The 24727-nt window shown below is 35.6% G+C and overlaps 1 protein-coding gene and 1 long non-coding RNA gene across 5 annotated transcripts; one reads left to right on the top strand and one right to left on the bottom strand.

Moving 5' to 3' along the window:
• Positions 1 to 4699: 4699 nt before the first annotated feature.
• On the bottom strand, positions 4700 to 24652 carry LOC126751120 (E3 ubiquitin-protein ligase Godzilla). Of its 4 annotated transcripts, none has more exons than XM_050461112.1 (9): positions 23963 to 24652; positions 11826 to 12240; positions 11487 to 11677; positions 11322 to 11422; positions 11043 to 11236; positions 9366 to 9558; positions 8906 to 9286; positions 6634 to 6769; positions 4700 to 6563 (listed from the first exon to the last, which is right to left on the bottom strand). In XM_050461112.1, exons 2-9 carry the CDS (start codon positions 11943 to 11945, stop codon positions 6143 to 6145), a joined length of 1737 nt encoding a protein of 578 aa, XP_050317069.1. In that variant the 5' UTR covers positions 11946 to 12240; positions 23963 to 24652; the 3' UTR covers positions 4700 to 6142. The 4 variants fall into 4 exon arrangements, with proteins under 4 accessions (XP_050317069.1, XP_050317068.1, XP_050317067.1 ...); XM_050461111.1 differs by having other exon boundaries at positions 24039 to 24652; XM_050461110.1 differs by having other exon boundaries at positions 24104 to 24652.
• Positions 15789 to 16944, top strand: LOC126751133 (uncharacterized). The gene is made up of 2 exons (XR_007665851.1): positions 15789 to 16793; positions 16909 to 16944. It is a non-coding gene; the product is annotated as an uncharacterized LOC126751133 (long non-coding RNA).
• Positions 24653 to 24727: the final 75 nt, after the last annotated feature.

Here is a 24727-nt window from a genome sequence, read left to right as displayed (position 1 = left end):
TTGGTATGTTTGTATGTAAATAATGTCTAAACAAAACTAGAGTCTATTTTTTAAAACCGGCCACGTAAAGTCGCTGAACACACAAACGCAAGCAGTGATTGATATTGTTAATATGTATGTTTAAATTACTATGGTGGCTGCTATGGTATTTGATTTGAATGAAAATACAACTAATTGAAATAGCAAAGTATATTTTTTTTTTTTTTAGCTATTCGAGCTACATTAGTCTATATTTTAATATTGTATATTACGTACATTTAAATATTAAAAATTATGCGGATTTTAGTGCAGTTTTCACAATTTTAATCGATAGCTGTTAGTTATAGTGCACGGTAATTATGCCTAAATGCATTAGATTTCACTATTTTCGTGAAATTTTCGAGAGTAAATAAATTCCAAAAAAAACAAATAAGATATTTTAAAATACACAGTTTTTGTATGTTGTATTTAGGTGAAGTGGCAAGTGTGTGATGAAAAAATGCGTAGATTTGATTTGGAGTTTGCGTAAAACGGCCTAAAAGTTGTAGTTCTTAAAAAAAAAAAACTCGCATGAAATAATTTTTTACGACACTAAGTATTTGTAGCGTGATTATTTTCTTATGATTAAAAAAGATATCTCGAAAACTGTAAAAGAAAAATGTAGCATATTGAATATTTAATGAAAATAGTTTTTATTCTGCCCAACTACGAATATCCACAAACCTTATTGAATACCAACTTTAATTACATACTACACACATACATATATTTTAATTATTATTTTTTATTACTCTTTGTATTACAAAAACATAACTAGGAATGAAAAAATGATAAATAAATAAATGAAAATTTATATTAAAATATATTGATCTGAATAAACGGATAAAATAATACTATACTCCATAATTGACTTTAATTGCTGGTGTGCCAAATGACATGTGCTTCTGTGTTTAATTGCTCTCAATCGCTCTCTACCTTGCTCTCTCTGTGGGGTGTATGCTGACCATGAAATGAAAGTATTTAAAGTAATCCACTTCAATCAAATGGCGAAAGTATGCTTTCACTTAAAGACATGCTAATAGGGTAACAGATGTTTGATTCTCACACAGTTAAAATAATTTACTTTTAATTTTAGAAAAGTTTATAAATATTGGTAAGTATGTGACTGTCGCGGTAGAAGATTTAAGGAGTGTGCAATTTTTTTTAAATTGCCAACAGCATGAAGCTACAAATATATGTATATACAATATGTAAGTATATCTTGACTGGAAATGTAAATTGGCGTTGCAAGCAGTTGTTGTTGTAACGGGTACCTAATTCCGTTAGGATGGTAAGGATTAGATAAGTTGTCATCGACGTCATCCAACGGTAGGCCCAGGAAACGTGCTGTTTCGGCGAGGTTGGACCAAATGGAGAAGGGTGTCAGATGTGTGGGGTTAGCAGGGCATACAAAGAGGTGGCTAGTGTCATGCGGGGACTCATTGCACGCCGGACATATAATGTTTTTAATATGTCAGTGTCTATTCTGGATAAGTAAGAGTTTAACCTGCTCCAGAATGACCTCTTTGTCTGCAATGGGTGGTGGTTTGACTCCAAGTACGCCATTCACTGAGAGGGAGTCGGTCAAGGTGTTAATGGCACCACTGTGAATGGCGTTAGTACATGTATAAAGTTAGTTGCGCCCGAAGTCTGATCGGCGTATTGTTTTATGTCGTCGACGTAGTTGAGGAAAGATCTCTTGATGCTCTTAGGAGGCGATTCCGCTCCAAGTAGGTGGCTCCAGGGATGATTTCTGTGAAAGCACCCCAGCAGGTACTGTTTGGAGGAGTTCATTATACTCCTTAACTTGAAGCATGCGGCCTCACTATGCAGGTGTTCGATAGGAGACATCAAGAGGCATCTGACTAGTCTGGAGCTTTCTCGTCTGACTTTCACTGCAACCAGGCGACCATATTGCCTTGTATGTTGCCAACAACCTTTCTTTGTCTTTTCCCCATGTGCTGCCGGCTAGAGACTTGAGGATTTTGTTGCGGCTCTGTATTTTGGCAATAATCTTGGAAATGTAAGGAGGAAAGGAGCATAGGCAGTAGAGCGATTTAAGCTATGAAACTGCTGAAAACTGCGTATTTGAAAATTTGTATCTTCAAGCATAAAAAAACATAAAAATGTGCAAAATTATTCTTATTCAAACTCTTACTGACGAGTTGGATAGCAAAAATTGTCGATTTTTATTAGAAAGGTACAAAAAGAACCAATTAGAGATTCCAAGCGAAACCAGTTCCTTGTCCACCTGGTCTTTCCAACGGAGTGGAGGTCTTCCTCTGCTTCCTCCGGCGGGTACCGCGTCGAGTACTGCTGGAGTGTTTCCATCCATTTGGACGACATGATCTAGTCTGCGTAACCGCTGTCTCTTAATTCGCTGAACTATGTCAATATCGTCATATATCTCGTACGGCTCGTTGCATCGACTGCGGTATTCGCCGTTGCCAATGCCCAAAGGACCATAAATCTTCCACAGAACCTTTCTCTCGAAAACTCGTAGCGCCGACTCATCAGATATTGTCAACATCAATGCCTAGGCACCATATAGCAAGGCGGAGATAATGAGTGACTTGTGCGGTTCGGTCTTTGTTCGTCGAGAGAGGACTTTACATCTCAATTGCCTACTCAGTCCGAAGGAGCACCTGCTGGCGAGAGTTCTTCTGCGTTGTAATTTCGAGGTTGACTGTTGATGTTAATGCTGGTTCCAAGATAGACGAAATTATCTACGACTTCGAAGATATGATTATCAACAGTGATGAAGGAGCCAATTTGCGAGCGTAACGACTATTTGTTTAATGACAGGTTTCCTCTTGCCGTCGTTGACTATCAACCGTTTTGCTTCGTTTCCTTATCCAGTCTGGAGAAAGCAGAACCAACGGCGCGGTTGTTGAGATCAATGATATCAACATCATCCCTGGGGTTCACCTTCTCACTTTAGCTCGGGATGGTTACTTTCTAAGAACGGAAGTCGTGAGCTGCTTTTTACATATGGCTCGTAAAAATGTAAATTCTCTAGTGAATGGCGCTCAGAGAACTTCCCCACTTGCGTGAACTTTTACACATGACTCCAACCTCCAATCTCTTTCTACTATATCACACAAACATAATAAAACAATAACATTAAAATTATATTTAACATAAATAACTTACAATGACATTTTAGGTAGCACAGTTGTTTTTGGTGTAAGAGCCAATTCAACGACTGCACTAGAAAGCTTACTCAACCATCAATCGACATTGCAGTGACGGCGCAAGAGGAATTTTCCATTAGAACTTTCGAGTGTATTAAAACTAAAGATGGTAAATGACGCGACCCAGCAAAACTGCCAACATCTACACAGTCGGGCGTCTGCATCTGTTGTGCAGAGCTAAAACTCAGGCGACGCTTAAAGCTTACGGAATACTGCAATATCTTCCAGGAGGGACTTTCACCATTCTTATAGCGTCAGAGAATGTCCTTAGAAGCAGGGAGGCAGTAGTGGCTGCCGAAAATCGGCACATACTGGATTCTAAGCCGCAAGGGCTTTCTAGGAAATGAAATAGCTAATGACATTGCTAAAAGTGACATCCGGAAATACGCAAGTCGCTAAAAACAATTCATAATGAAATTTTCGAAAGGGCTGCGAGATGGATCAGGCTTAGGTAGAATGCCATGAACGCCAAGATCATGTGCAAGGGCCCCGAAAGAAAACGAGCATGCTTTTTACTCACCCGGTCTCGAAAATGCTGCAGGAGGGTTGTTGGCCTAGTGACATGTTACAACTTACTGCCATTACATGGAATCGAATGGGCATTAGTAACGATATAAGTAGCAAGAACGACTCTGGAACCCATCCTCCGCTGTTTGTCCGGCTGAAACTCACCTTAGTTAACTAGAAGTTTCGCAATTTTAGGGACTAGATAAAGTATTAAAAGCATTTAGGTCCACTATGATGAATGCTTCAGCATTAAATTTTGTTAGGATTTTTACTTAGTAATTTCGTGTTATTACAATGCTATAGTTGGTAACCTTAAATTAATTTTATTAAGTGAATGAAACTGAACCTCTCTCTGGCATTAAAATGACAAGAAGATCTATGTATGGCTGGACAATCAGCTCGTGCAACCAAACCTATTCTAACCTTCGTTTCTCTCGACGTATACAAACAAAAGTGGTTTCATATTAAAAAAAAATATATTTTAGGTTTTGCTTCACCTAGTACATATTTATTGAAATATGACACGAAAAGTTACTCTTTTCTGCGGGCCCACCACCTTTTTTTATAAGAATCGTAAAAAAATTTTCGCAGTTTCTTTGGATTCAAGATCATTGATCATATTGAATATTAATAAAAAATGTACAAAAGTTAAAAGCCATGGTTAAAATGTTTTTTTTTTTCTTATTTTAACGGCAGGGCAATCACGAGCCTCCATCTGTTTCATATATCAAAGCTTATAAAAGCACATAATCTTTCATTCGACTTGTTTTTAACTTGGAAAGTTGGTACAACAATTTTTTTACCGACAAGATCGGATCCATACAATCGATTTTTCAGATAGACGATTTTTATTTATGACATTTCAGATTTTTTGCATAAAACGTATCCTCGTTTGGAAAATTTTTTGATTTAAAATTTTAGGCAGTTAATTTAGATTTTCCAATTTTTCCTATAAACTAGGGGTAATAAAAAGTCAGGGGTTTATTTGGAATACCATATTAGTCATTAATTCATGTATTTTGTTGTTGGAACATTTTATATTTACATTTCACAATTGACGTGATCTCTTAGGTCACGCTAAAAGTTTGATAATATTTTTCCTTAATAATTTCATATTATTACAATGCTATAGTTGGTAACCTTAAGTTAAATCTATTGCATACGTTAAATCACAAACATCATGTATATTATGTGAGTTGAAGGTGATGAACATTTATTAAAAAAAAATACTAAACAAACGGAAATACAAAATTAAAACAACCCAATAAAAGCTGTACGATGCAAGAAATATAAAACTTCTTATACAGATGTATGTAAATAATAGATTGGTACAAATTTGTTCTGCAGACGCGTGTGTAAATTTGCTAATATTGAAAAAATTGAGTTAGAGCCAAACGTAATTTTTGTACGCCAGAAGAAATTGTAGAAATTGGTTGTATTTGCTATTTAAAATGCTTTCGGAAGCTTATAGCTTGAACTTTTTGTTCAAAAATGCGCTAATAGTTCGACCAAAGTATAGTAGTTGTCAATATTTGTGGCATAAAATGTAGGCAATAATCAAAATCTCATGTTATTTATAAAACTGCATAAAAGCTTAACTTTCGACGCAACGAAATGGTAAAAATGAAAGAATACAAATGTCTTTGTTTTAATTAACTAAAAATAGATTATAATTGTAAAAATATATATGTATATATGTTTGTATACAGTTCCTTATATAATTATATATTATTAGATAGACGTATGTAGACAATTTGGTTGCTGTGGTGATATTATAATAGTTACTGCTTACACATTTAAGTTTTACTTGCAACCGTTTATTTTCCATTAATTTTATTTTTTTGTTAAACATTTGTTTTCTTTTTTATCAAGGTTATTGCAGTACGTATTTTGCATTTTCTTCTATGTTTACATGTACTTACATAGCGGTAAGATGATAAAAGTTACATTCGTATTTTCCTATAACTAAGTATTGTTTGTATGTATGTGTGTCTGCAAGCATGCACACAAATTACCGATGCCAATATTAAATCACATTTTATGTATACACATTTTGTAAAATTCTAGTCAAATAATTAAAAATTAATAAAACTATCAAATTTACAGTTGTTTCCACACACTCAGAGTCGCACAATTTCTTGTAATTCCATCAATAAGCTTTAACATCTGCTGTGGGCTAGCAAGCAGCATTAGCACCTGACGCTGTGACGCGCTCCCACGCTCGTGGTCGCTTCTTTTGCACGCACGCACACACACACATAGTAATGACCACAGCTGTATATGCATTCAACTCACTTATTTCTACAGATCATTTTATTTAAAATATAAACGTTGCTATTCTCACTCCACCACACTTCGAAGGCTATGTCTGATTTGGTGCTAGCTCTTGTTGTTTGTGACGGCCACATCTGTGGAGTTCACACTCATATGCGTTGCGTGCGTGTGGCTGGTGCTGTTGCCTGTGTTTGCTGCTGCTGCTGTTGTTGTTGCTGTCGTCTTGGTGCAGCTGTTTCGCTGCTGTTCGTATTATTATTTTCATTACGTGTTATAACTGTGACTGGCTCATAAATCGACTGCTGCGGTAACTCATCATCGTCGTCGTCGTCATCATCGCATTCTTTAAAGGAACCAGCTAAATTCGGATTGAGAATGTTGTTCGAAGAATGGGCCACTGCTAGGGGGGCTGTGTTAACTAGTGGTGCACTACTGGCTGCATTAGCACGTGTTGTTGTTGGTGCTGTTGCAGCATCTATAGCTATGGCAACATTCATAAGTGGCTGAGGGACAACTTCCTCGAGGAAGGGAGGTGCTGCAACGCTTATAGACTGTGGTCGGCGGAAGAAGCTGAAAAATAAATGGTTTCAGTATTTGTTGAAATATAATTAATCAAAAGATGTAATGCGCTCATACACACCTGAATAGTGGTAGCCGCCAGAAAGAGCGTCTAGTTGTGGTCAATTGCTCGACAACGTGCGGTGGAATATTCGGTCTACGGTCGAAAGGATTTACACGACGTACACTACGGGCGGGGGAGTTTTGTGACGATAGTACTGAATATGGTAAAAGAAGAAGAAAAAATTGAAAATGCATTATAAACTATTACTGGAATTCAATTCATATTTATTAAATTAGTATATTAAACGAAATAAAAACAGGATATTTTTTTGTGATTTTATAAAAAAAAATATATATAAGATACTTAAAAAAGAATATTTCATAACATATATAATTTTCTTTATACGAGGGAGTTTTATGTGTAAAGAATTTTCCACAAAATTAATATTTCATTATATTAGTTGAGTAATTACGGTTTTTTCTTATAAAAAAAAATCTTTAAACATTTTTCTACTAAACTAATATTTTTATAAAAAATTTGTTCTGAGCAACTACATATCTTTACTAATATTATAAAAAATAACGATTTGATTCTTTGTTTTTTTTTTTTAATTAAATATGCTCCCGAACTACTTAACAGATTGAAAAATTGGGATATACACAAAGTGTAAAAAAAATACCAAAAATTTTTTTACATAGCAGGCAATGCGAATACTATTGGTTATAGAACAAAAAAAGTACTACGACCTTGCAGAATATATATGTTAATTATCTACAAAAAAATAATTGTTATTTTATTAAAAAAAAGAAGTGCGTGGGACGGAACAAGGACTAAGACGAGTAGGTCTTAGTAGCATTTACTACAGTGGCCATATAAAGGAGCGCAAGTTTGGTGTGGGATTACCCGTCTGTAGAACAACAAAGCGGCGGGGGCCGATGGATTACCGGCCGTTCTATTCAAACACGGCGGCGAAGAACTGATAAGGAGCATGCATCAGCTTCTTTGTAAAATATGGTCGGACGAAAGCATGCCCAACGATTGGAATTTAAGTGTGCTATGCCCAATCCATAAAAAAGGAGACCCCACAATCTGCGCCAACTACCGTGGGATTAGCCTCCTCAACATCGCATATAAGGTTCTATCGAGCGCATTGTGTGAAAGATTAAAGCCCACCGTCAACAAACTGATTGGACCTTATCAGTGTGGCTTTAGACCTGGCAAATCAACAACCGACCAGATATTCACCATGCGCCAAATCTTGGAAAAGACCCGTGAAAGGAGAATCGACACACACCACCTCTTCGTCGATTTCAAAGCTGCTTTCGACAGCACGAAAAGGAGCTGCCTTTATGCCGCGATGTCTGAATTTGGTATCCCCGCAAAACTAATACGGCTGTGTAAACTGACGTTGAGCAAAACGAAAAGCTTCGTCAGGATCGGGAAGGACCTCTCCGAGCCGTACGATACCAAATAAAGCTTCAGACAAGACGACTCCCTATCGTGCGACTTCTTCAACCTGCTTCTGGAAAAAATAGTTCGAGCTGCAGAACTAAATGGAGAAGGTACCATCTTCTATGAGAGTATACAGCTGCTAGCGTATGCCGATGATATTGATATCATCGGCCTCAAAACCCGCGCCGTTAGTTCTGCTTTCTCCAGGCTGGACAAGGAAGCACAGAAAATGGGTCTGGCAGTGAACGAGGGCAAGACGAAATATCTCCTGTCATCGCACTCGCGGCTTGGCTCTCACGTCACTGTTGACAGTCATAACTTTGAAGTTGCAGATAATTTCGTCTATTTAAGAACCAGTATTAACACCACCAACAATGTCAGCCTAGAAATCCAACGCAGGATAACTCTTGCCAACAGGTGCTACTTCGGACTGAGTAGGCAATTGAGAAGTAAAATCCTCGACAACTAAAGACCAAACTCTATAAGTCACTCATAATTTCCGTCCTGCTATATGGTGCAGAGGCTTGGACGATGTTTCTTCCACTGAATAATGTTTTTAGGATCCTATAGCGCACATTAAGCAAAAAATCGAGTCTTTAAAAATCGTATACCAGCTAAACATCAAAATAACTGGTTGTGCCAAATTTCACATCCATTTTTTTAGCTAAAATGTTATTAATTTAGTTCATTTCAGCCTACTTTATTAAACTAAGCAAAAATAAGTTCAGAATGCTTTAATTGAACTAAATAGGAAAAATTACTTGAAAAAAATTAAATAAAAATATAAAATGTGACGATTTTAAGTAAAATATTTTAAGGTAAGGCAGAATTAGCAAACAAAAAAATCAAATACCCCTAATAAAAATATGAGCAAAGCTTTTTGGAATCGGTCACTTACCATTCTCTTCATCGGAAGTGACATCGGTGACATAGTGGCTATCGTTCGTTGGTGCACGTCTAAAGGTGCCATGCCGTGTAGTTGTAGTGTTACGACCATTACGTCGACCACCAGCTGATCCAGCGCTGCGTGCACTACTAGCTGCACTATTGCTGCTTGTCGCATTGCCACTAGTCTGCCTGCTACCGCCGACCCGCGCCGGTTGTGTGGCGGGCAGCAGAGGTGTTGTGTCGTCGTCTGTATCAGTTACACTATCCAATGAAGATTGTCGATTCGTCCTGCTTGCGCGCGGCTGGCGTTTCGTAAAAACCTTCCGTTTACAAATGGGGCAAACGCGACGATTTTCCGTTAGCCAAGGATCAATGCAGTGACTATGATAAGCTGTAAGCATATGAAATTAAAAGTAGGGTTTTTGTTTTCTATATGGAGTACCAATCGGAGCTTGGAAGACTGCACTTACGATGCTTGCATGGCAACACACGCAATTTGTCGCCCTCGGCAAATTCATCCAGACAGATGACGCAAGTGTCCTGTGAGAGATCACAATTTTTTGTGTACTTCAATATCGGCAGTTTCTTAAGCATATTCTTTGGTAGGCGATGCCGGCGCAAGCGACGTTCTTCACGCACACACTTGTAAATCATGTAGAAGATCTGTGGGGACGAGCAGAAGATTATTATTATGATTATCTTTTGTTTGTTTTGTTTTGCTTTCGAAAAGTTAAATATTTGATGGAATTAATTGCGAATTTTAGCTGAAATCAGTTTTATGTTCAGTGACTGTAGTTTATAAAAAAAATTATATTTTTATTCTTTTATAACATAATACAAATAGGGACTTAATATTTTTACACTGATTAAATTATTTTTTATATTTTAATTTAATTTCAGTAAAATTTAAATATTTAACACAAATTTTTATGTTTTAGAAAAAATTAACTAATTATCAAGCACCCTTTGAACAATTTCTGAGAAATTTACAATTTTATTAAAATGAAATCGCACTTTAAATGAATTCTATGAATTAAGTAAAATATCCTACAAATACAAACAAGTATACATTAAGCGAACCAAAAATATAATTTTAACAGTTTTCTAAATTAAAATTTTATAAATTAGAAATATTAATAAATATAATAAACCTTCATTACAAAAAATAATAAAAAGGATAAAAAAAATAAAAAAAAAATAAAAAAAAATAAAAAAAAAACAAAAAAATTTAAAAATATTCTTAACCAATAAATTAAATTAAGGGGTTGGGGTAGTCTGAATTTTCAAAAAATTAATTTTTTCTTTTTGCATTTGTCGTTAAGTGTAATATCTTAAAAATATTCTCTGAAAATTTCACGTTGATCCGATAATTAGTTTTTGAGTTATTCGACAAATAACAAAGAGAGCTCGGGCACTTCAAAGCGCTAGTGTGAAACTTTAAACGCGTTTTTCTCAAAACTATATTTTTTGAACTGGTGACAACTGTAACTCGAAAACCGTTCAGTAGATTTTAATGAAATTTATACAGCTTTTAGAATACATAATAAAATCTGACCTGATCGAAGGATTTTTTTTCAAAAATTTCGATTTTTTCAGACCAATTAACTGTTGATTTTTTCCCAAAAATTTAGACAAAAATTTCCTGAGCTCGCCATTTTCTTAATTTTTGAAAAAAATCAGGCCCAGGATTATCTATTTATAAAACTAATTTTTTTGTACGATTGATTTTAGATGAATCTCCAAGGACTTATGGTTGTCACCGCAAGTACCTTTTTTTTTGGAACTGGGTCAACACAAACAACTATAACTTTGGAAATTAATTTTTTTTTAATTTTTGTGACTTCAAGTCAACACATTCTATAATAATGCCAAATTACTACTTTTGTAAAATAACACGATTTAATAGCAAAAAAGTACAGAAAATTCTAATTTTTCGTGCCTCTGACTACCCCTAACTCCTTAACCTTTTTTTTCAAAAATACACTACAACTTTCAGACATTATTGTTAACGATTATAGATGCTCTACTTGATCTGATATACAACTTTCTTATAAAAATTATAGAAAATTATAATTCTAATAAAATATTCTGACAACGACGGTATATCAACTGAAAAAAAAATTTAAGTGAGGTACATCGTGGATTACCATTATGAGGAAACAAAGCCCAATTAAAATCGAAAATGGTAAAATCAATTGCGTATTGATGTTGAATGGCAGCTCATCGTTTATCACCAATATCACTTCTGGCGTATAGAACGTCATCAAATTTATGCCGGTTGTGTGGCCAACAAACACTGCCGGTATATAGATGCCGCTCGAATTTTTCGCTGACATTTGCTCTGCAAATAAATGCGTAAATATTAAAAACATAAGGTTTGCTTGGAGATTATGCCAATTAACAAAGCGTTAATGAATGCAACTCACCCAAATCATCGCCATCATTATTGAATACGATGGCGGCATCGAAACCAGCCGCCTGCGCATTGCGCACTTTCTTTTCAAAAGTACAGTTTATGCCGCCTCCTCTGCAAATTTAATAAGTCGTATGATTTATGATTTTCTTTGAATTAATGCAATTCATTTTGTTACCTCTCGATTATTATGACGAATTTTGCATTATTGGGATATTCTTTGCGTGGTGGCACGGACACTGGGCCGCAAGCATATTCATCTTTAGCTGCTGGTATGGCGAAGACTTTTATGCCATTCGCCGGTAGACTCGGACCAAATTGCGCTGGCAGATCGTTATACTGTTCGATTAGCTGCGAAAAAGAGAAAAACTGAAAAATATTAATACAAGCATATTAGAAACCATGCAAACAAAAAGAAACTAAACAAAAAATGAGAAAATGAACACACACAAATATTAAAGAAATTTTAACATTTAATAAGCGAACGTGCATTTAAATTAAATATTATGGTATTTACCAAACTATTTATTCTGCGATAGACTAGCACATGTGCCGCCGCCTCCTGGGTAAACAGCGAGAGTCCGCAAAATGCGAACAATTCCAAAAGCATCCACTTTGAACGCGTTCGGAGCTCCATCGTTGACTGCACTCGGTTTACGGTGTTTCGTATTTACTTTCGTTTATTCTGATTGTGATTGTCTGTTAGTTTTCTATTTTCCTGGTAATTTCATAGAATGCAGTGAAACCGTCAACCAGACTTCACACGATATTTTTCTTTGTTGATTTGGTTTTATTTCCAAACTTTAGGTTTTGCACTTAAAGTGGATCGTATATTCGTTTCAGAAAGCGTTGATGTTGTTGTCGCTGCTGTCCCTCAAAACGATTTGCATGTCTCATTGGTAATGCGAATCGATCTGTATGTCGCGATGAAGCTGAGTAATAAGACAAAAATGTTAGTTACAACAACAAATACAAATTGCTATCATTATTTTAGTAATATTTTCATTAACATTATTCCTATTATTATTAACGGAGAATGCTTTCAGCCTGAACAAATGATTAAAAAGTCCTGAAGACTTGAAGAATTGATCAACGTCAAATATATTTTTGCTAACTATAATTTCAAACGAGTGGATGCCCTCAACAGCCCTTATCTATCGGGCACATCTCTAGCGTTTACAGCGCTAAGTGAATGGGAAGTACCAAATAAGATAACCACAGGGTGGAATTCTGGAATTTTAGAAATTAAATCCGCTTAATGAATTACGAGTTTACTCTTGATAAAATGAAAAAAGGAACTTAATTTTTCTATGAAATGAAAAAAATAAATCAACTTTTCTGATATCAATATGTAGATGTTTTATAAATTTTGAAAAAAAAAAAAAAACAATTATAAAAAAAAATTTTTATGTATATTATTTCTTATTTTTTTCCAAACAAATAACCCTGACCGATCTAGCAGCAGGATGTTCTTAGTTTTTTCGCAAAAAACTCCTTTCTGCTTTAAGATATTGTGATGGCGTGCTTGGAATAGTTGTTACAGAGTATATTTATATTCACCTAACGGTTGTTTGTATCATCTAAATATATCTATGTAGTTAAGATATAGGATAATGTACATATATACTTATGTATGAGCAGGATGAAGAGATTCCGCCCTTCTAATTGAGATATCGTAATGAAACTTGGTACACGTGTTCCTTGGCAAAAAACATAAGGAATAGTTTGTAGATGGTCGTAATCGGACCACAGCCACGCCAAAAAAACACCATTAAACGATAACCTGTAAAGTGCCATAACTAAACACTAATTAAGGCAAATAACAGTGATTTGGTATCGCAGTTGGGCAAAAAATTTTAAAAAGGGCGTAGTCACACCATCTAAAAGGTTTAAGCACCCTTACCAACATTGTAAGAATGCATGAAAGCCAATCCATCCAAAAGCGCGATAAATCAATAAATAAATTCGTCATAAATTTTAAACCCGAGATCATAAGAGAGGACTCTATAAGAGCCGCTGGCAAAATTTGACTGTGGGCGTTGCATCGCCAACATTTAAGCGAAAAGCCATATCTCGGAACCATCTCACATTCTATATTACGGTGCCAAAAAGGGGCCAAATCACGCCTGTTTATCATATAATATATGATTCTTTCATTTTCCAGTAATCAAATTAAGCACCAATGAATGTATTGAGCTAAAGGTTTGTCCGAATACTGCCCTTGAAGTATGCCAGTCTATGACCAAAAAATATCTACATATATCGGGTACCCGAATATACAGTTTGTTTCATTGCTATAAAGACATTATATTTCTGCGAAATACTGAAACAACAGTGCTCACATTCCAAAAACGAATGATGTTATTTTAAAGCTCTATGTTATCTCTAACAATTCTACAAAAAAAGTCTAACGGTACTTTTCCTACTATGGTAGGTAGTAAGCGGAATGCACTGAAAATATATAATGCAGTTTTCCTTTTTATTAACATTGTTTTAAAATCGCTATGGCATCATAGTGATAGCAGAGGATCCAAACAACTCTTATCGATGGACTCAACACATTTGTGTTAATATTTTGCCTACGAAGGGTGTGCTAGACTCAAACTGAGTGTTTTGCAAAAAGGACGTCGAGGTCCCAAAAGAGATGCTTGGCATCGTAGCTAAAAGCACTACATTCATCAAATGCAGCATTACTGGTGACGAAACGTGGGTTTATTTGTATTGTTATTATTATCTTTTGTATATGACATCGAAACTGTGCAACAGTCAAGCGAATGGTGTTTCAAAAATGAGCCGAACTGCACAATCAAAATTTGTTGACGGCACTGAAGACCATACCAACCGAGGCTTTTATTGGCTCAGCAGCTCATTTTTAAGGCGACAACAAAGATTTGTATTCAAATACTTGAAAATGCAGTTTTTTTGCTAGCCCGTCAAAATCGTAACAGCCAATAGTTCATAAAAATATTTGAAGAGTGTATATTAGAGACCTTTCTTGCATTTAGTTATAATGACTTCAGACATTCGGTCAGTTTTAAGCATTTTACTTACAAATAACCAAGAAGAATATATATTTTCAGTATGAATACAGGTTTCAATGTCGCGTTTGTACTTTTATTAATATTTTTATATTAAATTACATACATTGTTATTAATTATTACTGATATGGAATTCCTTTATATGTGTCCACAAATAACACTTTGATGACAATGACCCTCTTGAAAATCATGTGCCTTATCACATATTCACAATCAAATATATGTACATACATTGTTACATTGGAGTTATCAGACTAAGTAAGGTTTGGGACAAAATTTGATATTTTACATGTGCATATTATATTAAAACCCATTATTACTATTATAATAGGTAGAAGGTTGTCAACAGGTTCCTGGCCATAAAACATTGCAGTCATCCCTCTGGTTCCTCTGGTTCAAAAAGGTGGCATAAGCAATCGAATATTAGTGCACTCATGAGAAGCTACGGTGTATCTTTGAATATTGTGATACTCCGGTTATGCACATGTGTACAACAAACTAATGCTAAACGCTCTACAGAAGCACCCTCTATAAATTGCATTATTTTTCATGTAATTTGTTATCTATCTAGAGCTTAAGTGATTACAAATGCAATCATTGAACGACCGAAGGCAACGATCCAATCAGCTTTTTGCTGAGTTGACAAAATTCAAAAATTACTATGACTTTTTAGATTTTATGCATACATATTTATGTTTTTATTATGAGAATTTCTATTTATTTGCATATTTACTACCACCAGTGCTGCATTGCAACATTGTTATTTGTTTATATTTTCGAGAACTTTTTATTTTAACTACATTATTAAAAATGAAGATTGTTATAAAAATATTGTTTTTTTATTTTATAAAATATTAGACAATCATAAAAAATAGTTTGTGTTTCTGATTGATTTCTTAAAATAATTAACATTTTTCATTTGTGTTAAAAGTAAAAAATTATTTGTCAATTTTTTTTAGTTTTGAATATTTCTAAATTCAAGCAAATCTTCTTCTTCTTTACTGGCGTGGAAACAGCTTGCGCGGTTATAGCCGAGTTAACAACAGCGCGCGTTCTTTTCGCTACGTGGCGCCAATTGGATATTCCAAACGAAGCCAGGTCCTTCTACACCTGGTCTTTCCAAAGGAGTGGAGGTCTTCCTCTTCCTCTGCTTCCCCCGGCGGCTACTGTGTCGAATACTTTCAGAGCTGGAGTGTTTTCGTCCAATTGGACGACATAAGCCAGCCAGCGTAGCCGCTGTCTTTTAATTCACTGAACTATTTGAATGTCGTCGTATATCTCATACAGCTCATCGTTCCATCGAATGCGATATATTAATGCCGTTGCTAATGCGCAAAGGACCATAAATATTTCGCAGAACTTTTCTCTCGAAAACTTGCAACGTCCACTCATCAGTTGTTGGCATCGTCGAAGCCTCTGCACCATATAGCAGGATGGGAATAATAAGTGACTTATAGAGTTTTGTTTTTGTTCGTCGAGAGAGGACTTTACTTCTCAATTGCCTACTTAGTCCGAAGTAGCACCTGTTGGCAAGAGATATCCTGCGTTGGATTTCAAGGCTGACGTTGTTGCTGGTGTTGATGCTGGTTCCTAAATAGACGACATTATCTACAACTTCGAAGTTATGACTGTCAACAGTCACGTGGGTGCATAGTCACGACTGTTTGTTTGATGACAGGAGATATTTCATCTTGCCCTCGTTCACCACCAGACCCATTTGCTTCGCTGCCGTATACATTCTGCAGAAAGCAGAACTAACGACGCTGTTGTCAAGGCCAATGATGTCAATATCATCAGCATACGCCAGCAGCTGTACATTGTTATAAAAAATTGTACCTTCTCGGTTTAGTTCTGCAGCTCAAATTATTTTCTCCAGAAGGTTGAAGAAGTCACACGAAAGATAGTCGCCTTGTCTGAAACCTCGTTTGGTATCGAACGGCTCGGAGAGGTCCTTCCCGATCCTGACGGAGCTTATTTCTAGAACACTGGAGACGTGTCTTCCGTCTATCACAACATGATCGATCTGGTTGGTGGCTTTTCGATCCGGAGACAACCAGGTAGCTTGATGTATTTTCTTGTGCCGGAATCTAATACTACAGATAACCATATTTCAGGCCCCGGCGAAGTCGATCAGCCTCAACCCATTTGGGAATGTTTCCTAGTGGAGGCTGAATTTACCAACTGTTGCGTCAAAGATACCATTTTGCCCACCCTGGCGTTAAAGTCGCCAAGCACGATTTTGACATCGTGGCGGGGGTAGCCCTTAAGCAATTATAATTGATTTTAATGTAATGAAAGACCATGCCCTCTAGAGAATTTATGAGTGGACTACTTTATTATACTTATCAACGCATTCGATATTTTCTCTCAACGGCTTATAAAAACTCGAACAAAATGTTGATGCCACCAGAATGCCACTTGTAAGGTGAACTCCGTCATATCAAAAGTAAGTCCACCGTACAATATCCCTCCAAACTTACTCATATGAAATATCTTTCATCTGATCCGATGACGTCGATTTTCGATTACATTACGATTTTGATTCTTTTTCGGCTCGCCAGCTTTGGGATCTGCACTTTTGTCAAGGAGTATATATATAAAGAAAGACAGTGAGTGGAACTCTGTATAAGAGAGTACGCAGAGAGTACGCAGATAAGTACATTATTAAACAAGTATAATATAACCGCTTTTGACAAAATTACCAAGTTTTTTATACCTAGAGCAAGTTATACCGGGGTTTTCAATAGGGCCGCTACAAAAGTATACCAATAGGTGCTGCAAACGGTGCCATATTCTTTCCCGCTCTTTGGACATATCTCTTCAATAGGATTTGCCATTTCATCATGGAAAGATATACGATCCAACAACGTGTCGAAATTATTAATATTTAATACCAAAATTCGAAGTCAGTGGCCTCAACTTTAAGAGGGCTACGTCCAATTTATGGTCGTCATAATCGTCCAGTCAGATCAACAATTGAGCGTATAGTGGCACAGTACAAAATGTCCCCGTGCCGGTGAGACAACGAAGTGCCCGTAGTGTCAAGAATATTGCTGCCGCTAGCGCATCAATTGAGGAAGATCCAAATCAGTCTCTTACACGTCGTTCTCAATCGTTGGGCATCTCTGTGACGTCGTTGTGACGAATTTTGCGAAAAGATCTTGGCCTACCTCTTTACAAGATCAAATTGACGCAAGAAATGAAGCCGCTTGACCACCAGAACAACTTGAAAATGATCCGGATTTTCATCGAAAAATCATCTTCGGCGATGAGACTCATTTCAATAACCAAAATATGCGTTTTGGGTCAGGCAGCAATCCACACTTACTCCATGAGACACCGGGGGCCGGAGGCATCATTAGGCTGCACGTTAGTGTGAATAGGAATCGCTACTGCTCAATGATAACCGAATAGCAATTGATTGGATGAACAGTATGTGGTTCCAACAGGACGGCGCCATAAGTCACACGCCGTTAATATTGAACTGTGGTTCTACGTCAAATGGTCTACGCCAACAAGCCAACGATTGATTGATTAACTTCGTACGAATATTGAACGTGAAATTGCAGCGGTTTCGGCCGATTTATGCTTGAAAACAGTCGAAAATTGGGTTCAGCATCTTGGCTTCTACAAACGTGCCGTGGTGGCCATGCCGAAAAGAACCGAGTTCTTTACATAAAAGCATCGAATGTACTTTCACAGGAATAAAGAATTTCATTGATATCCTAAACCGTTTTTATTTTATTTAAACTTTTGTAGCGGTCTTATTGATAAGTTTGTCAAGAAGTTTTTAACACCCAGAAATGTACATATAAATGATCAGCGTGATACTATAGGTAGCTGCTATACAAACTGAGCGATCGAAATCAAGTTGTATGGAAAACGTTTATATCTGATTAAATATCTTGACAAAATTTGGCAAGGATTCTTCTCCAAACCATTACTACAATATGGAGGACGGAGCCAAGTGTAGAAGTTCACGCAAGTGAGGAAAGTTCGAATTTTAAGAGTTCCGCCAGTATTTTTAAACGCTTGGCTTAATATTTCAAGACCACTACTTTAACTCGAGGAATGGTGCACTGTCCCTCATTGATAACTCGTCACATGGCTAATGACATTCAGCACCCTTCATAATGTCCCCTTCATTTCATATGTCAAAACGACATATAGTTCGTGTTCTCTATTTTTAAGAGGCTTTCTACTACTCAATACAACAACGCCAAATTCCTTAAATTATCTTCCAGACCTTTACGTAACCCCCACAAAGGGCTTGTCATAAATACACAAATACATACATTGTGACAAAAAATTACCCGGAAATTCTAAATAAAACGCAAAAGTCTTCAAAGTAATCCCCACCAGACGTAGTACGCTTATGTCAACGATTTTTCCAGTCCTCGAAACACTTTTCATAAGCACTTTTTAGGATGGTCTTCAGCTCATTCAGCGAATTTTGTTTTATCTCTTCGATCGACTAAAAACGGATATCCACGGAGCGGCATTTTCAGTTTGAGGAATAAGAAAAAATCACACGGAGCCAAATCTGGTGAACGATAATGTTCATTGCGTTTTTGACTTAAAATTCGGTTATTTACTATATTCGGACTCGCGAAGATGTCGAGCTTTCTTGCCATCTCTCTAACACTTGCCTTCCGATTTTCAAGCACCATATCTTTGACCTTTCTAATATTTTCATCAGTTGAAGAGGTCGAAGGTCGTCCAGAACGTGACATGTCTTCTACGATCTCTCGACCGTCTTTCAAGGCCACTCGCAGGCTTGTGTTCTTGATAAAACTGAACCATAGTACGCCTTTTTCAACATTCGCATCGATTTCGCACATGATATTTGATTACAAATACAAAATTACTATCGACTTAAGCAGCTGTTGTAAACAAAATGGTTGACAGATCGCGCTCATGCTTGGCATAGTAATTAAGGACAGTCCTAACAACTTAGCAAAATATATTTTTTGAAATATCATTTACCAGAGGAATTTAAATTATTATTTCCGGAAACCTTTTTGTCTTAATGTATGAAATGGTTTATGTAAACAACGAACATTGAGTTTCAAGCGATTGCCTGATAGACGTCTCAATAAGCTAAATAAGTTTTAGAACTTAAATTTAATCTCACACTACATATTTATCATATAAATACACACATATGTAATATATAGCTATATGCTGTAGAGTATTAGAAAACACAGCTGATAACAAAATTTACTGATTTTCTCGATTCATTTTATTTTATTTTGCACTAACATTGGAGTGGAAAGGAAAAAATAGCGTTGATACTCACATGAAACTAAAAATGACGGTTCAACTACTCGTAAATTCATAAATGAGGATCGTAAATTGTGTTGCTATTGTGGACAAATCGGTTTGTTTATTCGACGCAATGAATCATGAAAATGTGTTATGGTGTACCTACCAAATCGCCGTTCTAAACACATATTCACACAAAGTTACAATTAATGTTGAATTTATGATTGCAGAACTGAAAGTTGGTTACAATCGATATTAGAGCTGAATGTACGGCTAGAACTCAATGACTAGAGGCAATTAATATCGGACGAGAGTATACAAAAATTATGAAAGAGGTTTCGACAGACAAAATATAGATGGCTGGCATATTTCTGAACTGTAGAAGCTCCATCTAAAATCAATTGACCTTCGGAAATGGGGAGACGGCTTAAAACTGCCAGAACAGAACAGATAAGAATAAGAAGCTGCGCCCTAGTGTCTAAAATGTGTAAACACCAATAATATAGTAAATACAGGTGCACATATGTATAATAATACAAGCGAAAGTGAGACATAATAAAAACATAACTTTGACTGAAAAGTAATTTAATACGAAATTTTAAATGAATTAAAAAAGAAAATTATTAATCCAATTAGCAACAGAATTAAGTATGAACACTATTTATTGTAATTTTTACAAAATGATAGAACATATATAAAAAGATTACCAAAGTGACAACGGAAGAAGAGAAAGAGCTAGTGAACTATAGTCCCATAACTGTAGGTTAAAGAAACGAGCTAGGCTTTAATGCCTTAGAGAGTGCTTGATGAATCCGTTTGAATGTGAAGAAAAAGTTGTGGCTCTAGGTTGCGATCCCGTATTTAGTCATAATCGCATCATAATGATTTAAGTGAAATTCACTGTGATAGTTGCAGGAATTTTCAAAACTTAGAACCCCTTGACTAATTCTACTAAATTTCTAGGATTATTCTCGACTGAAGTTGACCGAATGTGAAGGAATTATAAAAAGTGATTTTCATCCTGATAAATACGGCAGAATAACTTAAAATTATTTAGGGGAAGTTTTCTGCTGCTACATCAATAGGAATCTATAAATTTAGTGCAAACCTAATATTTAAACTAAAACTTTTGCAATTTTTCTAAAATAAATAAATACATTATTAGGAATAATAACGGGGAATCCAAGTAGAAGTACTTTGTTCAATAGCTATTTTTGACAGATAACGCGTGAGTTTTGCGCGCTTCGTTCAACTTATGGTCAACATAATCGGCTTATTGAGTGTACTATTCGCAACACCATCACCCATCTTGAGACCAATTCATTGTTGGATAATATTCGACCGAATAGACCACGTCCAGCACGCAGTGAAAAAAATATAGCAGTCGTAGCTGAGAGTGTACACGAAGACCGTGGAGAGTCGATTCGGCGCCGTTCGCAGCAACTCGGTCTGACGTATGGAACGACTTGGCGTATTTTACGTCGAGATCCTAAATGAAAGCGTACAAAATACAGCTTCTGCAATAACTGAAGCCGCTCGACCTTCCCAAGCGGCATCACTTCTCTCTATGGGCTCTTTAAAAGTTCTCAGAAGATCCGACGTTTTGAAGCCAAATTTTTTCCAGCGATAAGGACCATTTCAGGTCCAATGGGTATGTAAACAACCAAATTCCCACATTTGGGATGAAGAGCAACCTGAAGAGATAACAATTCGCTGATACAGCCAAGTATGCTGGTTATGAAAGCGGTAAAAAATAAGCGCTGAAGTTATTTTTGGCAAAGTTAAGATATTAAAGTGGTTTTTCGACAAGAGAAGTGTGAAAAGCATTAGTTTAAATGCAAAGTCCTTTGACCTACGAGGACATGTTTTCAAATTACACATCGTCATATTTATATACATATATTTTTTTTGTGCAGTGAATACAACTGCACTACCTTGGAACGCTTTCAGCCAAAACGCCTACATTTGGTATCATTTGGAAATACTCAAATCTAAAAGTTAATTATTATAGTGGAGTTTGTAAGTCTTAAAACGGTTTTGATTTCTCTGCTTTATAAGAATGTACTTATGTATGTAGTATATATGTATGTACATATGTATGTGGGCACCGCCATCACTGTGAGTAATGCATTCAAGCAATGCAAATAAAATTAAATTAGAATCTGTTGCGTGATTACAAAGAAATTTATAAACACATACATATGTACATATATTTTTGTACATATGTCACCAACGAATATTTTCATTTAGCGTGGAGGTTTTAACTGGGCCTATGAATAAAATTATATTGCATATCAATTAAAACCGGATTAGTGAATTCAGTGACCTGCAAATAAAAAAGGCGAATATTTTGATTTACAGATTTACACCACAAAGACAATTAAACATGGAGGCACAAACATAATGGTGGTCCTGTCAAGGCGTTGGTCTTTTATTTTGGATAAAGGACACAATACCGACTTTGGGTACAGAGCATATTTAGCAAAACATTACATCTACTACCATATGCTGAAGAAAACATGCCGCTGAGGTGGTGTTATCAACAAGCTAACGACCCGAAACATAGATCGAGCTTGGTTTCTGAGTTGTATCAGGGATACAAATATGACCTGTATGTAATGGCCGAGATCCCAACCCGATTGAGAACTAGTGGAGTGACCTTAAGAGGAGATTGGCAGCCTTTTCTTTGCAAAATAAGGAGCGATTGTGGCGAAAAGCAAAGGAAATTTGCGATGATGCCTCATTGGAAACCTTCCAAAAACTAATTCAATCCATCCGAATACAATTGGAAAACTTATGAAAAACCATATACAGATTAATAAAAACACGTGAACGGAATAAAGGATAGCTTGAATTTTTTTATTTAGAAAAAAATGTTTTACCCCTATTATTTGGACCAATGCTATTTCATATTTCGGAAAAACTGCCAGTTTTAATATTCGGAATGAAAGATTTCTGACATATGTATTTAGGTTTAATAAAACAAGAAAAAAATTATTTTAACTGCAAATATTTCAAAGTTATTAAGTAAAAACTGTTTACACATTTTGTCTATAGGTGTACATATGTATTTACATACATATGTGTATACATTTGTGTATATGTATTTAATCCAACATAGTTTTTTCCGAACTATTCAAACAAAATTGAAATTTGTGCTTATTGATTGATGATTTGTTTATCAGATAAAATTCATTAATAGGGTGGTACACTTTTTTTTTTTTTTTTTTTTTTGATAACTATTTTTACAATGGCACCAAACTCATATTTATTTGTTTGTTTATGTAATTAAATTTGCGACAAATGTTCGTAGGCTGGCAAATTTTTACATTTAATTGGTCTTAAAAGCCACATGAAAAGAGCCCATAGCTACAATACAGACAATAGATCCGCTTATATGAACATATGTACATACATATATACAAATCGATGAATTCTAATAGGTGACAGCATAACAACTTAGATTTTCTTTCTGTGTATTTTACCGAATCGTTTGTCACATTAACAACACGCTAAATTAAAAATGCAAACTACACATATACCCGAATAATAGATTTAAACACTCAAAAGATATAGACGAGCAGACGAGATCAGCACAATATTATATCAATATTACACACAGGTGGTTGGCACGATGGGTTAAGTGAGAATGTGGTAGCAATAGCTCATAGCTTTGTTGTGAAATGATACAAAAACATTTTTATTTTGAAAAAATCAGCGTATTCAGCGCTATTGTATAAAAAACGGGTAACACTTTAGGGCCAGGGAGAACTTGAACTTAAAACTACACAATTACAAGCGAAGCCCTTGTACTTGATATTACATGAATATTCCACGCTAGTTCAATAGCACGTCGCACCAACGGGTCATTTCATAATTGTCAAAGCAAATCAGCCATTAGCAGACATGGTGCTCATTGTGGTCATATGTTTTAACGATTGTTCTCTAAACTAAGAGAGACTATTACATACAATTTTCGGAGGAAATAAAAGATATATTAATTATTATTTTTCGAACATGAAAAATCCTTTAAATTTATATTGTACACATTTGTGCAAACTTCATTATGTGGTAGAAAGCTAATCCAAAACACAAAGCAAAATTTTGTACGTGCTTGTTAAGACCACTTTTAATGCGTTGTACGATTTGCGAAGAAAGAATCACAAAATAGAGTAGAAACATGTTAAAAAATAATGTTGCTAAATAATATTATGCAAGATTCATGAACGTAAACGATTTGGAATGTAACATTTTGTACAGCTTGCTTTTGTTTATTTTCATTTACTTCATCACTAATTTAATAATTGTATACCGTGTGTGCACAAAGATTAAACATATATCAAAACTTACAAAAACAATATCAAATGTTTTATCCTCCACTATATCTCTAAAAGATTCAGTTTTATTTCCTTATCAGCTGCTTTACCTGTCCTTTTGTTCTATGACATTTTTAAATTTTAAGGCTTTTTGCTTTGTTCACTTTTTGCCCACCTTCAATTCCAAAAACGCCTTCCTGCCTATTTTGGTTTTCTTTAGCTTTTAGCAAATATTTCGTTGTTCTCACTTCACTCACTTTTCTTTATTATTATTTTTTAATTGTGGATTTGCTTGCGTTTTGACAAACACTTTAAACTTTTTCGCTTTTATTCGATTATCCACCGCACAATCGCAGACACCTACTCATATGTTTTCGTCTCTCTTATTATTATATTTCTGGGCTTTTGTTTTTGACTTTTCTCTTTACTCTCTACTTCGTGGATGTCTCCTTTGATGTAGCCTTGTTGTGTGAGCCCATTCGCAGCCGATAAATATATATATGGGCCATATATATATGTCTACCTTCTCTAATTCACGTGAATTTGATCTTTTAATTTTAATTTACTTTAGAAAAATTAAAGTTTTCACTCTTGCGACCTTTTCTATATCGAGCAGGCTGCATTTTTATTAGCATCGCCTTTTTTACCACGATTAGAACACAATTGCTAAGATTTTTTAAGAATCTTTCGTTCCGTATGAAAAAGTGGATAACTTTATGCTTCTTCTCATTCGATTGACTGTGCGAGATTTTCATGGCTCATTCACAATGAATATATAAGATGCAGATATGTTACACAA

The sequence above is a fragment of the Bactrocera neohumeralis genome, chromosome 2 (assembly GCF_024586455.1).
Source record: "Bactrocera neohumeralis isolate Rockhampton chromosome 2, APGP_CSIRO_Bneo_wtdbg2-racon-allhic-juicebox.fasta_v2, whole genome shotgun sequence".
In the NCBI taxonomy this organism is placed as follows: Eukaryota; Metazoa; Arthropoda; class Insecta; order Diptera; family Tephritidae; genus Bactrocera; species Bactrocera neohumeralis.
This window is presented reverse-complemented; position numbering and strand designations above follow the sequence as displayed.

What these genes read in the sequence shown, in the direction of transcription:
- LOC126751120 (XM_050461112.1), bottom strand. Translation starts at nt 11,945, where the DNA reads ATGGAGCTCCGAACGCGTTCAAAGTGGATGCTTTTGGAATTGTTCGCA. An exon ending in TTCGTCATAATAATCGAGAG is followed by an intron (nt 11,423 to 11,486) that starts GTAACAAAATGA and finishes TTAAATTTGCAG; the next exon opens with AGGAGGCGGCATAAACTGTA. An exon ending in TGGCGGCTACCACTATTCAG is followed by an intron (nt 6,564 to 6,633) that starts GTGTGTATGAGC and finishes TTTATTTTTCAG; the next exon opens with CTTCTTCCGCCGACCACAGT.